Source organism: Acanthopagrus latus, chromosome 7, assembly GCF_904848185.1.
Source record: "Acanthopagrus latus isolate v.2019 chromosome 7, fAcaLat1.1, whole genome shotgun sequence".
In the NCBI taxonomy this organism is placed as follows: Eukaryota; Metazoa; Chordata; class Actinopteri; order Spariformes; family Sparidae; genus Acanthopagrus; species Acanthopagrus latus.
In genome coordinates, this window is record NC_051045.1 from 19,078,743 (window position 1) to 19,093,102 (window position 14,360).

The window sequence follows — 14,360 nt, forward strand, 5'->3', positions numbered from 1 at the left end:
ATGTGGTACTGTAGCCAAACCTGTTGTTACATTACATTTCTAAGATCATAAGTTTCATTACTACTTAGAGGTGTGATACAAAATACCAGGGCTCTATTTCAAAGCTCTCTTTGAGGGCTTATTTCAAAATAAAATGTCACCATCATACTCCATCAATTTGTAAATCAATTTTTCTAGGTTATTACTGTAGTATTTTAAAATGCTTTGTGATGCTGTAACACTTGAACTTCCCCTCTGGGAGATCAATAAAGTATTGTCTCATCTCTGATTACTTCATTGTTAATCTGCAAAGCTCTTATCTTTGTTGCCTGTATACTTTCCAATATCTAAGATAGAGGCAAACTCTATTGATCCAGAATAAGGGATTCATGTGTCACTGCATCTTAGAAGAAATGCATTAATATACAGCTTTTAAGCACAAGGCACCACAACAAAACAGCTAGAAGACTATAAACATTATGTCTATCTTAATCGTAGCACATGCAATGTAGCTTCGGTGAAAATAAAGCACAAAGTAAAATGCACCTCCAAGGTTTAATTATTTTTCCTTCATCATTGGTAAAATGTGTTATTTATTAAGATCATATACCCACTATGGACCACCATCCCCTGGCAACACATAACACACATAAAAAGAGCAGAGAGCCATTTTTACACCACCTTTCCGATACTATTTTTCTATGTTACAGGCTCTTTAGTCACAACCCTAATTACTGTCCTGTCCTGTACCTGGAAACATCTCATTCATAACCCTGATGTTCCACAGTAATTATTAACAGAGAACCACTGTGCCCCCTGTTTTGCTCCCAGGGCTCATTTGCATGTTAATTATCATTAGCAAGGAAAGAAAACAAGTCACGTCAGCAGCCATATCTCTCATTTGTCCTCCACCATTGCTCTGATGTGCTCAGATGACTTCCGTTCACCTTGGTTCTCACAACCTCTATTTTGATTTAATAGATATTGTTATTTATCAAGTGGCTGGATGCTTTTAGGCGAGATCAACAGTGAAAGGAAAGTGTCAGTCACATTATGAATCCATTTGCTAGCAGAGCTGTGATGAACCTGCTGAAATGTTGGTAGGACAAGTGGCTGAGAAAATGGTGTTGATTTAAGATTTGTAATTGTATGTGTGTACGTATGTTTTTGTAATATTTGCTTTTGGCAGTTCTTAAAGGTCTGGATATGAGCATATTATTTATCATAAAACTGTGAGGGATAATATGAACTTCAGAAAAAAACAGTCACTAGTTTTTATGCATTTGCAGGTTTGGCTGAGTGGATTTTCATCAAGGAGCACTTCTCTCTGCTGGAAAGATGCCAGTGAAATTTCGCAAGACAGGTAAAACTTTGATTTGCCTGTGTTGAAATTTAACAGGATGAACTGCATATTCTTTAATCCACGCATTCTTCAGTAAATATTTGTATGTCTCTTTCCAAAAAGTGATAACCTGAAATGATTCCTTTTACTGAAAAACGGCAGGGTTCCAATAGGTTCCATTTTTTCTGTGTCTGAGAGTTGTTTTCTTTTGCCACAAGATGGCGACAAATAACTGTCACAGTGAAAAGGCTGCTTTACCTTTGTACTATTGAAATAAGACGTAGTACTAACAGGTACTGTGAATTTAAACAGTGCTTTGATTTAGCAGAAATTTGACATCAATGACACACAGCACATTGATTAATCATTTATACTGTATGTTGGCAACTGTTGTGTGTTATTTAACGATAACTCCCAATTAGGACAACACCTTTCTAAAATGCGTTCTTTAATTCAAGAAATCCTGAGGCCACTCTGTGATTAAGATTACATGACATTTTACTAGGTAAAACTTAAACACAGACAGTTTAATGACACACATCTTTATGCAGCTGCTCGATGGTTGAGCATATTTATTTTATAACCAAACTGGCTCTCTTAAATTGATTAGAGATTTTTTTAGAGTTATTGTTCGAGTTCCCTCTTTTTTTTTTTTTTTTTTTTAGCTAAAATCTGTCATCAGCTCTGATGTAATTTGTAAATAGTTTAGTAGGTGCAGATTTACAAACTCCTCAGTGAATCCTTTTTCACTGGTCAGACTGCTAAGACACTTCAACAATTTGTTCAAGTGATTTTTTCCCCATCACTGTGGTATATTTCATATTTAGATTGTTGCATAACAATGAGGGGTCACCAAAACAATTACTGTTATTTTCATATATCATTTATTCGTGATTTACACCAAGATGCATCGTGTGTGGGCGTGTAATGCTCTCGTTTACAGAAACAACGAAATATGAGTTGTTGCCGAACAGATTTTCTTTGCCGAGCAACAGCCTGCGTCACAACAATGGCTGTCTGAGCCTCGGACACCAGCAGGTGTGAGGCTTCCAGTACATTCACTGAACCCAAGAAGCAGTAATGTTTAACAAATGTAACCTTTCAATCTCTCGTGTGCTGCGATGAGATGTTTTTGGCACTCTGTAGAATTCCTGGATGGATCTCTCTTACTCTGCTTCGACCCTCGCCCATCTGTTACCATGTCCAGGGTTAGAAGGCTGCCGAATGCTACACATGTTGTTGGCCTCAGGGTTTGGGCCAAATGTTTTGGGTGTAAGATGGATACTGCAATGAACAGTTAGGTAGTCATTTGGCCTATGTGTGGACCTTTCAAGTTCAAGCACAGTTGAAACAGCTTTAAATGCTATGTATATGATGTAGTCATTTTATTTTGCATAGACCGTAAGCCTCATTGATACAGAAAAAATAGACACCGAACAATAACTGTTTTGATCAATTTTGATAAATAAACAAATATTAAAGTGTCCATATTAGCTTATCTGTCCTTTATCACCCATTGTACCAGACAACAAGATCCCCACCAAATTCCGTAATATTTTTGAGCAGTTACCTCAATATTAAATGGACGACTATTGGTTGTAACGCAGCATTTAGAACAAGGAAAAGACAACATTTACATCATATTACGATATCTGAAGTTTAAAATGATATGATGTCTAAGTGGGGCTTAATCTGATTATTAAATGGTGTAAATGCATGGTCCATGTATCCACGACTCCATCTGACAGCTGAAATGTTTCGTATTGTGATCATGAAAATATAGTTTTTCTTGTTCAGCACTGATAAGCTTCACAACCATATTTTCAAAATTGTCTATATGTTTGAAGTAATCTATCCATTCCTGGTTTAATATGGTTTTCTAAATAAAGCTCAGCAACGTAAAAATGAAAATAAAGAAAAACAGTTTCATTTATTAAGTGCTACTTCATGCCACCCCAGTACAAGTCAGGATTTGTTGGCCAGGGTGGGTTTGCTGCTGGGAAATGGAGTTTAAACATAGCACAGGGTCGAAGCTGTTAAGTGGCCCCTCTGCACCAGCTCTGTCCATGCATATGACCAGTGTTTAGCACCACTTCGCCTCTGAAGAACATGATTTTAAGTGTGCCAAGTGACAGCCGCAGTGACTTCATGCCAGACATCCTCCAACTTGCCCGCAGCCTTTCGCTTTGCACCCCTGGGTGTGCTAATCACCTTCTTCAAATAGAGCCATGAGATCACAATCACATTTTCTTGTTGTAAAAGACCACTGCGAATGAAAAGAGCTGCAGGTGTGATGTCGCGTTAGTGACATTAAATGCGCTCGCTTGTCACTCCCTTGACTTTGTACATTTTTCCAAACAGGATTATTGGCTGATGAGATCCAGTCGTTACAATCCAGTAATTTACAGTTCAATATTGAAGGTTTTCATTTGCGTTCATATGTGTAATTCCACCTCTTCTGAGCTCTTGTTTCATTGTTATTTTTATTATATGCACTACTCAGTATGTCTGATCTTTTATTGGTTTCAACCCTGTGCACATGGCATGGTGGCACGTCTGTTTTAACTTTTGTTCAGTGATGCATCTGTCGTAGGTCTGGGCTTTGGTACCGTGTGCTATTTTAGCATACGCTGGTGCTGCAGTGAATACAGGCAGACAGACTTTAACACCAGCGCGGTTGAAATGGACAGTATTAAGAATATTCGTTTTGACTTTTAGTTGAGCTGTTCGAGGAGGGGGACAGTGGGGCAAAGCACTATTAAAGCGTGAGTGGGGAAAATAGTACCTTTATCAACATGGGCTCAATGGCCTCGCTGATGTCATCATCACCTGTGTGTGTGTGTGTGTGTGAGTGTGTGTGTGTGTGTGTGTGTGTGTGTGTGTGTGTGTGTGTGTGTGTGTGTGTGTACAATGAGGCAGACTCTTCCCGTGTGGGCATCAGGGGACAAAGTAGTCTTTATGCAGTGTGCCGAGCTCCAAGGCAGAAACATTGTTGAGCAGTAAAACATTCTGTAACTAAAACCACATGTTCCAGAGTGGAGGACAGACAAACACAGGCAGGCTCTGCAGCTCCACATCAGGAGTTGGTGCCCTATCATCAGGGGCTCAGGGGCTCCTTTTTGACTCGAATGCAACACTCTTGTTCAACGTAGTGCATTTTCTATTTATCAGGAAACTCAAATCAAGAACAGATTGTCCCTGACAAAAATGCTGTGGGATGATACAGATGGGTGTTACATGTAAAGGGAAGAGAAGAAAGGAAACACATTTGGTTTGACACATTTTGATTTAAACTTAAATAATATTTGCAGCTGAGCACTAACTTTCTTCAACTTATGTTTAAAGAAATATACAGTATAATATTACGCAAGTATAAGATTGATACTTTATTAATCATGATGGGAATTCTTGTGCCAGTCATTGCTCAAAATTTCAGGAAAGGAATAAAAACAATATAGTAACAAATGTAGAGTGTAAAAGCCTTAAATCATAACATCAACACCTCATATAATCACAATAAAGCAAGATGAATAGAGCAAAATATTTGAGCGAAAATAAAACTGTAATAGAAAAAAGTAGTGTTGGCAGTGTTATTGAAAAGTAATATTGGCAATGATATTCAACATAATAAAAAGTAATATTACACATGACAAACGACCAATAGCCCGTGGCTCACAGTCAAATCGCACAACATGCCAAACATAATTGCCAATCAGCCACGGAATAACTGCATCAATTACACCATTACTGAGCCACCTATGAGACAAAATATTATACAATTTGATCAGTTTGTGGGCAAAAACACTTCACAGTTTAGGTCAATGCCAGATTGTCCAAGGCCTGAAGTATTGACTCTAAATCAAATTAACATCGTATTATATAGCTCTCTCCATGCAATATTGCCTTCTTGTATATCAAATGTAGATTGTGGTAATAAATCCCAAGTGGCTGGAACAAGATCAAGTGTTCGCATAGCTAGATAGCATTACATACGTTCTTAACAGTTCTCTGACAACGGCAACACAAGTTGTTGATGGTAACAAAATAAAGCAAAGGAGAATGGAGCCAAAGAATCCTTCCGATATTCCCAAAACATTTTTCCAGCCTTTTAGCACCTTTAGATGGACAACTGTTACCAGAGCTACTGTGTCTGCTGAATGGTGGCTGTCTAGATTATTGGAAAACTTCTTAGTTTTAATGTTTTCCTTCATAAAACTGATGTGCATGCTGGAGTGTTGTGTTTCCATTCTTCTCCCAGTCCAATAAAGTTTTACAAGTCCCTCATAGAGCTTTAACCAAATGTGCACTGTGGTAATAAGTGAGTTAGCAGGAATACATTTTCAATTGATTCTCTACCCTTCCCAGATCATTAGGTGATCTATTCTGAAATGCTTTCAAGTGTTGCTGCCTTCCTAGGAGGTCAGTCCTAATTAATGGGACTGTGTGGCACATTAGCCATGCGTGGAGTTAAGTCTATAACAGAATTTAGATCAGCCGGCCAGCCCTTAGGATAAAGCTGAACCCTTGACCCAGACCCAGTGTCCCCATTTACTTCTTCCTTGCTAAAGCTTGCTAATATTTCACCTGCCCACTAACCCCTGAACGGGGACCAAAAACACTGCCACATTTGGTTTCTTTACATCTCTCCTTCAAACTAGTGAATATAGTAGAATTTAATACATTTAATACATTTTTTTTATTTGTTTGGGTTGCTGTTTCAGTTTTTAGAGGCCATATAATGAAACTGTAAGTGAAGAACAGATAACTAACCAGTAATTATGAATTAAGTCCCTATCTGTCAGACAAGCTGTATAATAGAATCATTTCTGGAGTCAAAACAGCCTTGAACTTTTGCAGTCAGGGGGCCAGCTTAGTTAATTTGTGATTGTTAATATGTGTCTTTACCTGCTTCAGCTAAGACCCATAATGGTTTCTTTTGAAGTGCCCGAGCTGTGTGTCAGGGGCCATGTTTGTGTTTTTGAAGATCCTCTGAGAGCCCATTGTTTGGAGACCTCACAGGTTCCTCCTAATCTAATTGGCCACGGATGTCCTGGCTCAGGACCTTTCTCCATGCTCTGGGGATTGACAGAACTGGTGAGGGCTCGAACAGTCACTTGTCCAAATACAGCCTTGTTTAATTACAGGAGGGGGGGTGCATGCATATCACTGCACATAACCCCCCCCCAACTCCCAAATAAATGCCCAGTCTAAACTCTTTTCAGAGTACATATTCAACTCCACCTCAGCAAGAATCTCTATCCAAATAGGAACTGGATTTGCGTCTCCTCTCCTCCTTATCCCAGAGCCCTTAAGCACCCTCCACTTCTCCTCTGTTCACCTTCACTTTGCCAGTGACATACCTCCCAGTGGGTCTCCATCCAGTGTAAACACAAGGAGATCCTCCTATGCTATTACTTACACCGTGCTTCCCTGATCCTCCTCACCCCCGCCACCGCCCCCCCACACCCTCCCATCCATAGCCAATCCCTGACCACCTCAGCCTCCACCTCTATATTCTGAATTGCCAATCCCAATCTAATTTATGGAATATTTTGGAGGTAACTGTATACGGCGGCAGGGGAGATAACATCTCCAGGCCCCTGTGAAGGACAGGAACTCGGCAGTGTGTGCTTAATAACATAAACTGCTGAAAAAAAGGGCCCGGGCCGGTGCATTGGCAGAGGAGCAGGCCGGTGAGACGGATAGAGAGAGAGCACAGAGAGGGGACCCAGTGTTCTGGGGTGGGGTGGGGGTAATTGAGACCATGTGAGCCTCCCCCAGTGGAGGGATTAGAGAAGAAACGGAACTCTCTCAGCCCCGAGATCGCTTTCAATTAGATGCGCCCAGAGCAAGGGTACTGGGGAGACAGGGAGGGTGAGAGACCGGCATGGCCCAAAATGTCTGGGCCAAGGAGGGAAGAAAGGTGAAAGAGAAGTTAGGGCTGCGTTCCCACCTCCTCCTCTTCCTGCGCGTCAGTGCCAAAGTCTGGGCTGTCCGGGTCATGTCTGTGTATCGCAGTCCAGCAGATCCGGGACATGAGACGCCCATACGTAATGACAGCTTCGATACGAGCTTATTTATTTACTTCTAAACCTGCATCCATCAAGGAAATGTAGATATACTCGCTATCCAGTGATGCCCTTAAATCCTAATTGCGACCTCACCTGTGGTCATTGAACATAGCTCCACTGGATTATTTGTAGCCTTTTCGGTCACTTACCCCTTTTACAACTTACTTTTGCAACATGGATCAAAGAAGTGAAACATGCATTTGTTTCAGTGCATCCTCACTATAGCTGCAACGACGAATCAACTAGTTGATTTAGCGATCAAAGAAAAACTCATTGCCAACCATACTGACAATAACTTAATTGTTTAGTCATCATCTTATATTTAAAAGCAATTTGAAGATGTTACTTTTTACATTTTAGAGACAATTAATCAATTAATTGTGAAATTAATTTGCAGATTCATCAACAAGGAAAATAACTGGTTGTTGCACCTGTAGCACACACAAAAACTATTGAGATTTTTCAGTCTGAATATTTTCCACTGATTTAATTTTCATGTTTATTTAACTCTGTAAAACTTGGCAACTAAAAAAATGACCATTCACAAAATACACTACAAATTGGAACAATTTGGTGAGACTACTGTAAAGCATTATGAACTAGCAGGCTATGTTGTTGCAGCTTTAATGTCCTTCGTATGTCGTTAGAAGGATGTAATGACTGTTGTCATCAACCATAATTAGAGATGTCACACTCACACTTGACCAGTTTGCACATGCTAGTGAATACATACAACACCACCACAGATGTAACTCATCTAGGGAACTGGAACTTTTCAGTCATGACACTCATGTATTCATGACAACCGTTGGGCATGCTGCCCACTGCACACAGACAAGATTTAACCCCAGTGTGTTGTACAGCCACGATGTGTCTGCTTGATGACCTGGAGCTGGCCCTGTTAACATCATACACGAGCTGTCACACATCAGTATTGACCGAACAAATGTTACTTGCTTTGTCTGTCTGAGGTTTGCCCAGTTCCCCTATGGACTGTCTTGCGAACAGAATGCATGCCATTTTCTTTATTTAGGTAGTTTCACAGTGAATTACCAAACTGAGATGTTCAAATTAAAAAGGTCATACATGGAAAATGTGAAAGAAATGAGTCATGATAACCACCTGAAACATTAAAATTTCAGGCAGTTGGAATAATTCAGCAGCTTGCAGTACAAGGTGATCCAGGTAGTCATGTGCTTTGATGCATTGATGAAAAAACCCTCAGAGCACAAATTAAGTTACATCTCTGAGTGGTGAGTGACTTGCAGTGATACACCAGGTGTTTTTCTGATGAGGCTTTTTTTTATTTGACATATCTAATTTTATTTAATTGGGTATCACTGCTGAGATTTTCCAGAGACTTGCTTGATATTTGACTTGGCTAATATTGCAAAAATGTTAACAATTATGATACACATATGCAGAAATACATTTGCAGTCACTTAATATGAGCACTCTACTAAATTTAGCTGATGAGTCTGAAACCCCCCCGCAGATGTTGTAAATGGACCGTTACAAGGCATCACTTCATTTCCCCGTCCTGCCGATCCAGAGCGCTGGCCTTTTGTATGAAATGCCACATCAGCCCCTCCTGTGTTTAGGTTTCTGTTGGCACAGCCATGCAAAAGCCCCGATTGTTTAGAATTTGCTGTTTATTTTCACAGTCTCTAAATGTTTTAGAGAGAACCCCTCACCGTTAAAGACTGACAGTCTGAAATCTCTATGTTATGCTTTCAGCATCATTTAACTCAAACTGAAGGGTTTATATGCGTGCAGTTTCATTCCTGCAGTCTGCTCCTGTCTACTTTAAAAGCTGGCTCCTATGGGCATTTGTTTATAATTTTCCAAAGGTCATAAACTCTCACTATGCCTGACCGAGGGTAGTTACACTAAGAGACTTGGATATTTAACCACCAATATCACAAAGAGTTGCTGCTTTAAAAGACATGACAGCCGGATTCATGCAGTGCTGACTATTTATCTTCTTTAACGGGGACTTGGATGATTTTTAAAACTTGAATTTAAGGCCACCCCCTTAAATGTTATCATACAAATCTGTCTAAGCACCCTAACTTGAATTGCTATTTTATTGTCGAATCATGAAAAGGCTGTTTTTTTATTTTTTTAAAGTCTGCAAGTGCTGGTGGCTGTCGAGAACAAACAATTCATCTGGTCTGCTGGGTGACCTAAGTGGACTTATTATGAATTTGTAAAACCTAAAAAAGGATATCCAAAAAGATCAAGACACATAAACATGTAGAAGTACATGCTAGAGGTAAAATAATAATAAAATGAACTATAATACGAACAATTCTATAAAAAATTAAATTATTGTAAGATTTAGTTTGTCTATCAGTAGCCTCGCAGTCTTGTGTCCTCAAAGACTAGTGTGATGATGATTAACACGTCCAGAGCGTGGACATTTGGATTTAGCCTTTTACATTTCAGGGGGTCCAGGCTTGTCGTCAAAGGGTCTCACCCATGAACCATCACTAAATACTAAAAATGTTAATATTAAAATAATTCAGTACACTAAACTGCATGTCTTTGTTTGTTGTCAATTTTGTTTGTTGTGTGACAACATTGGTAAGAAAGGGTTTAGAAGGATTCTCCTTGGGTTCAGCCGCACCTTCATGTATTTGTTTTTTTTTTTTTGTAAATCTTCAACCTCCAACAGAGATAATTATAAAAAAGACAAAACCAATTTCATAAAGAACCAAATTTTCACATCGTCCAAACATATGTGGTCTGTTTTATACATTGTGTGCGTGGAGTACAAATTACACCGAGTTTGAATTTCTCTTCCATAGCTGAAAGGACAGACTGGAGAGCTCTGAGTGTACTGGGTTAAAGGCCAGAGTCATTGTCTGCCCGTATGAGGTAATTATGTGTTTGTGTTTATAGCATGTTGACTTCCTACTCTGTCTCTCCTCTGCACTCCATCTTTCTGCCTAACTCCCCCACCTCCTCCTCCCTTTCTCCCTCTCTGGTCTTTGCACAAGTCGTCTCCCTCTGGGAAGAGGTGCCTGAGATGTTGGTTCGGCCATACATCTCTGTCAAAATCTCTATGAATAAATTAACCTTTTAAAGATTAGTCCACCCTAATACCTCAGGGTTTTTTAAACAGAAGAGCGGAGTCCCTCCAGCCCCCACCCATTCCACACCAAGCCTCACCAACTTGGTGTTAATAGTGGAACGAGAACTTTTAAAGGAACAGGCGTAATTTTTTCACTGACTTTACACAATGATAGGTTCAGATTATAATTATTTTTTGTAATCATTTTATAACTATTTTCCCATTAATTTGGATTTTTTTTTATTCCAGTGATTTCAGCTTGTTGTGCCTGTCAACTCAGGGCCCAGTTCATGGCAGATGAATGTTTTTATTAAACATGCACATATGTTCATATGTTTGTCCATTATTACGCATTCTGATAACAATTTAATCACCACTTTAATTAGGTTGGGGCATGGAGCCAGATGGCTAGTCACACCTTGTTGAAGAGTCAGGCTGCAAATGCAAATTGTAAACAAATCATTTAACCTAGTTGATATAACTTAAATTATGATTAAATCGAAACAAATGTTGAATGAACCAAATAAAATGCAGGTCAACAACAACTAATAGATGTTCATAGAAGACAGTTTGGCTAATCTTTTTAATACCAACACTGTAGTTTTCATTTTAAAACATGTTGTTTAGATAATGATAAAACGTTATTCAATTCACAGACAGATATATGCACACTATGTTCCCTCGTTTCTGTGAGCCTGAACTAGGGTTTCCTGCCCATGACACTGAATGACACCAAAATTTGTAGATTTACACAAATGGCATAATTGTTTGCTGTTTTGCTGTTAGCACACTGACCGGTGGAGGTAAACTTAGACATTACTATACTTGTACATTTAATTTACACCACAGGAAGTCGGTAATTAGTAAGATTAATAAGAGTGTACTGGCAGAAAAAGATACTTGTATTTGTGATTGAAAATGAGAAGAAACTGATTTTATAGACAATTTAAACCCTTCAGACGCACAAGTTTAAATACGTTTCCTACAATCTGTTTCAACACAGCTCTGGGAGGATTTCCAGTAATTCTTGTTGTTCCTTTACATAAAAACGTCTCGTTGAGACCTGTAGTGAGATTCTGCCAAAAGCAGGGAGCAGTTGGATCGGGCTCTCCCTCGACTTTTTCAATGACTTGGGTTGTTTAGATGGAGAACAGCACCTGGAGTTGCTCCAAACACCCGTAGGCACTGAGACTGAATGTATGCGACTCTGGCTGCCTTCACAACATGCATGTTGATGCCCTAATATGCTGTCTTTTTTTGCTGATTTGTTGAATTTTTGACTCAGTAACCACAACTGCAGGGAAGAGATGTACTGCTTCAGCTGCAGATGAAGACATTTTGTCATTGTTTTGGAAATGTGAAAAATTGTGTCCTGCTGGGAAGCCTATATTTTTTTAACAACCAAACATAACAGTGGTCTCTTGTTGGCAATTGGGCCAAACCTATCCACCTTGGTTTTTCAAACAAATCAGGATAATTATGAAGAACAGGTTTTAGGTTGAAATTCCTTGAAAAATAAACCATTCTTGACTGAAAGAATATGACATGTATTGGCTATGTCACTGGTTTTAGGTTTCACTCTCAGGGCAGGCAGAGGCGTCTCCTGGACTTCCTGAGCTCTAGCTTGTGCCAACTCATGTAATGGGGAACTGGAGGTCCCCTCCTCCTTTATTTTGGGTGAGGAGTCGGGGGGGTGATCAGCAAGGGAGGGGTGAAGGACAAGAGTTTCTCCATTCCTCCAGTCCTCCTGGTCCTTAGTCTCCCCTGTTCGACCTCATCACTCAATCTTCGTTTAGCCCCTGACATGTTTTAGCCAAGCACTCCTGGCCTAATTTATGTCTGTAAAGACGAGCTTGGCAAAGGGGAGCTTCCAGTAAAAGGCCACTGCCTGAGCCACTGACCCACACTGCGGCAAAGTGGCTAATTTAATTTCTTTAAGATGGGAGGAGGAAGCTGTAATGTCTCTATTACCACGAAAAAAAGAAAAAAAAGTCTGCCATCTTGGAAACTTTGGGGCTCCACAGATGTTCCCCTGGATGTGTTTTTTTCCCCCCTGCCCCATCCAGACAACTTGCGATGAGAGTAAAGAGGGTCATGCTGACCTTTGCTGCGAATCGGCAACGGTTGACAACATGTGGCTCTCTAATACGCCAAACACATCCTCTTATAGCAGAAAGGCCAACACTGCAGAACACCGTCCAATTATCTTTGCTGGCCTCCAGACAAGTCTAGAGTGCCCTTGAGATTTATGGCCCGAATTCCCACGTCTAATGGTAAAGCAGAAGTTATTAACTTTTCAAAGTAAGTCTGTCTCTCATACCCACGCACCCATGTCCCCCTTCATTTCTGTGTCTGCACAGGCTTCGTTTAACCGCCTGATTAACAATGGGTACAGCTGCTACAGGGCTGGGGATTACAGCAGAAAAGTTATTTATTTTTTATATTGTCATGCGGCTGATAATTCTATATCTAATAGTGTTTCAGTATTTGCAATAATAAGCCTTAAGTGTGTAGATTAGAAAAACAGATATTGATGGTTGCCTCCTGTTTGACAGACTCTGCTTTTGCCGAGCATTGGATGAGAGACGGACACAGTTCCTGTTTTCTTTCAGTAGGAGGCTCCAGAGATCACAGAATGCCTGTGCCTCTCACCAAGTCAAGGAGCACAGCCCATCTTTTGGTCTGTTTCCCTGCCCCCTGTACGCTGCCAGACCCACAACAGCAGCAACAGTCCACATATGGAAATGCTTGATTTGATATAGTGTCATTTTACTTTGCAGAAATGAGTATATGCATGTTCTCCTCCTCTCTGCAACCCGCCACCACCACCACTGTAACCCATGGAGTGTGAAATGTGATCCAGGGTTACTGCCAGTGCTGTTAAAAAAGAACACTGTTCTTATTAAATGATTATTTACTGACACAAGAGGATTATGGGTTGGAGCTAGAAAATATCTGATAAGAAGACAATGTGCGATATGTCCTGTAAAACCTGCATAAAGGAGATATGTAAAAGATGTCGCCCACTGGATTTTTCCCTGGGCCCAGTTCTCCTTCAGTGTCAAACAATGCCAGAAAAAAATTCTACATTCACCAGGATAGGGCCTAATCTTTTCACAGAGGAATATTTTGCTCTCCACTACAGCACTGTGTAAGTTTTTGATATTTCACAGAATTTAAGGCATTTTAGGTTTTAATATTTTCCTGTTTCATATTTTTCCTTCTGAGTAGAAACCCTCCGTGCATAAATCATACTGTATTGTTTGTCGTGGTAGACGGTGACATCATTAAGACCTTGGACTCGGGTTCAGTTCTTTTGTCTGTTTTTATTTTGATTTTTTTAACTCCAGACGTTCAAATTATATTCACAATACTATGTATTCACAGCACATAGGCAGTGTAGCTATAGTTCGCTGTTGCCAAGCCTTTATGTTGCAGCAACTTGAATTTTTTTCAGCCTTTTCCAAGGAAACGAAATGTCGAATCCTTGCAAACTTACAAGGCAGTGACAGACTGTGAAAGGACTGATATGCATTAGTGTTCTCAGCCTGTAAGCAGACGGCTGTAAGTAAAATGTGTGTTTGGGAGGAATCCAGGACCCATAGAGTACAATACAGCCTGACTGCCAGCCAACTTTTCTTAGGAGCAGAGGAGAATGCAAGAAGCACATTGTTATGATGTAAGCCATCAAACCTTGAAAATAACAGTGCCAGTTGTGATTTCCTGAGATTTCCCAGAATTTTTTTCTGTTTCGAGTTGCTGGTAGTAAACGGCAGTGCATCGTCAGGAAAATTTTGTTTTCCCTCTTTCTGGTGCTGTTAGCTGTTGTGAGTGGAAAAAAGGTCCCTGCTCCAAGTGGTCAAATAACTGCAGCTCTTTCAGCTTCTGTGTA

The 14,360-nt window shown here is 40.0% G+C and overlaps 1 protein-coding gene across 3 annotated transcripts in view; it reads left to right on the forward strand.

Moving 5' to 3' along the window:
* The window catches only part of LOC119022323, a 59,210-nt gene that overhangs the window by 993 nt on the left and 43,857 nt on the right, over window positions 1–14,360 (forward strand). For all 3 annotated transcript variants that reach the window (XR_005075890.1, XR_005075891.1, XM_037103062.1), the window contains exon 2: window positions 1,269–1,342. Coding sequence is in view for 1 of the 3 variants with exons in the window: in XM_037103062.1 (XP_036958957.1) it covers window positions 1,269–1,342 (74 nt within the window). In the remaining 2 variants the exon portion in view is untranslated. The remainder of the gene's footprint in view (window positions 1–1,268; window positions 1,343–14,360) is intronic.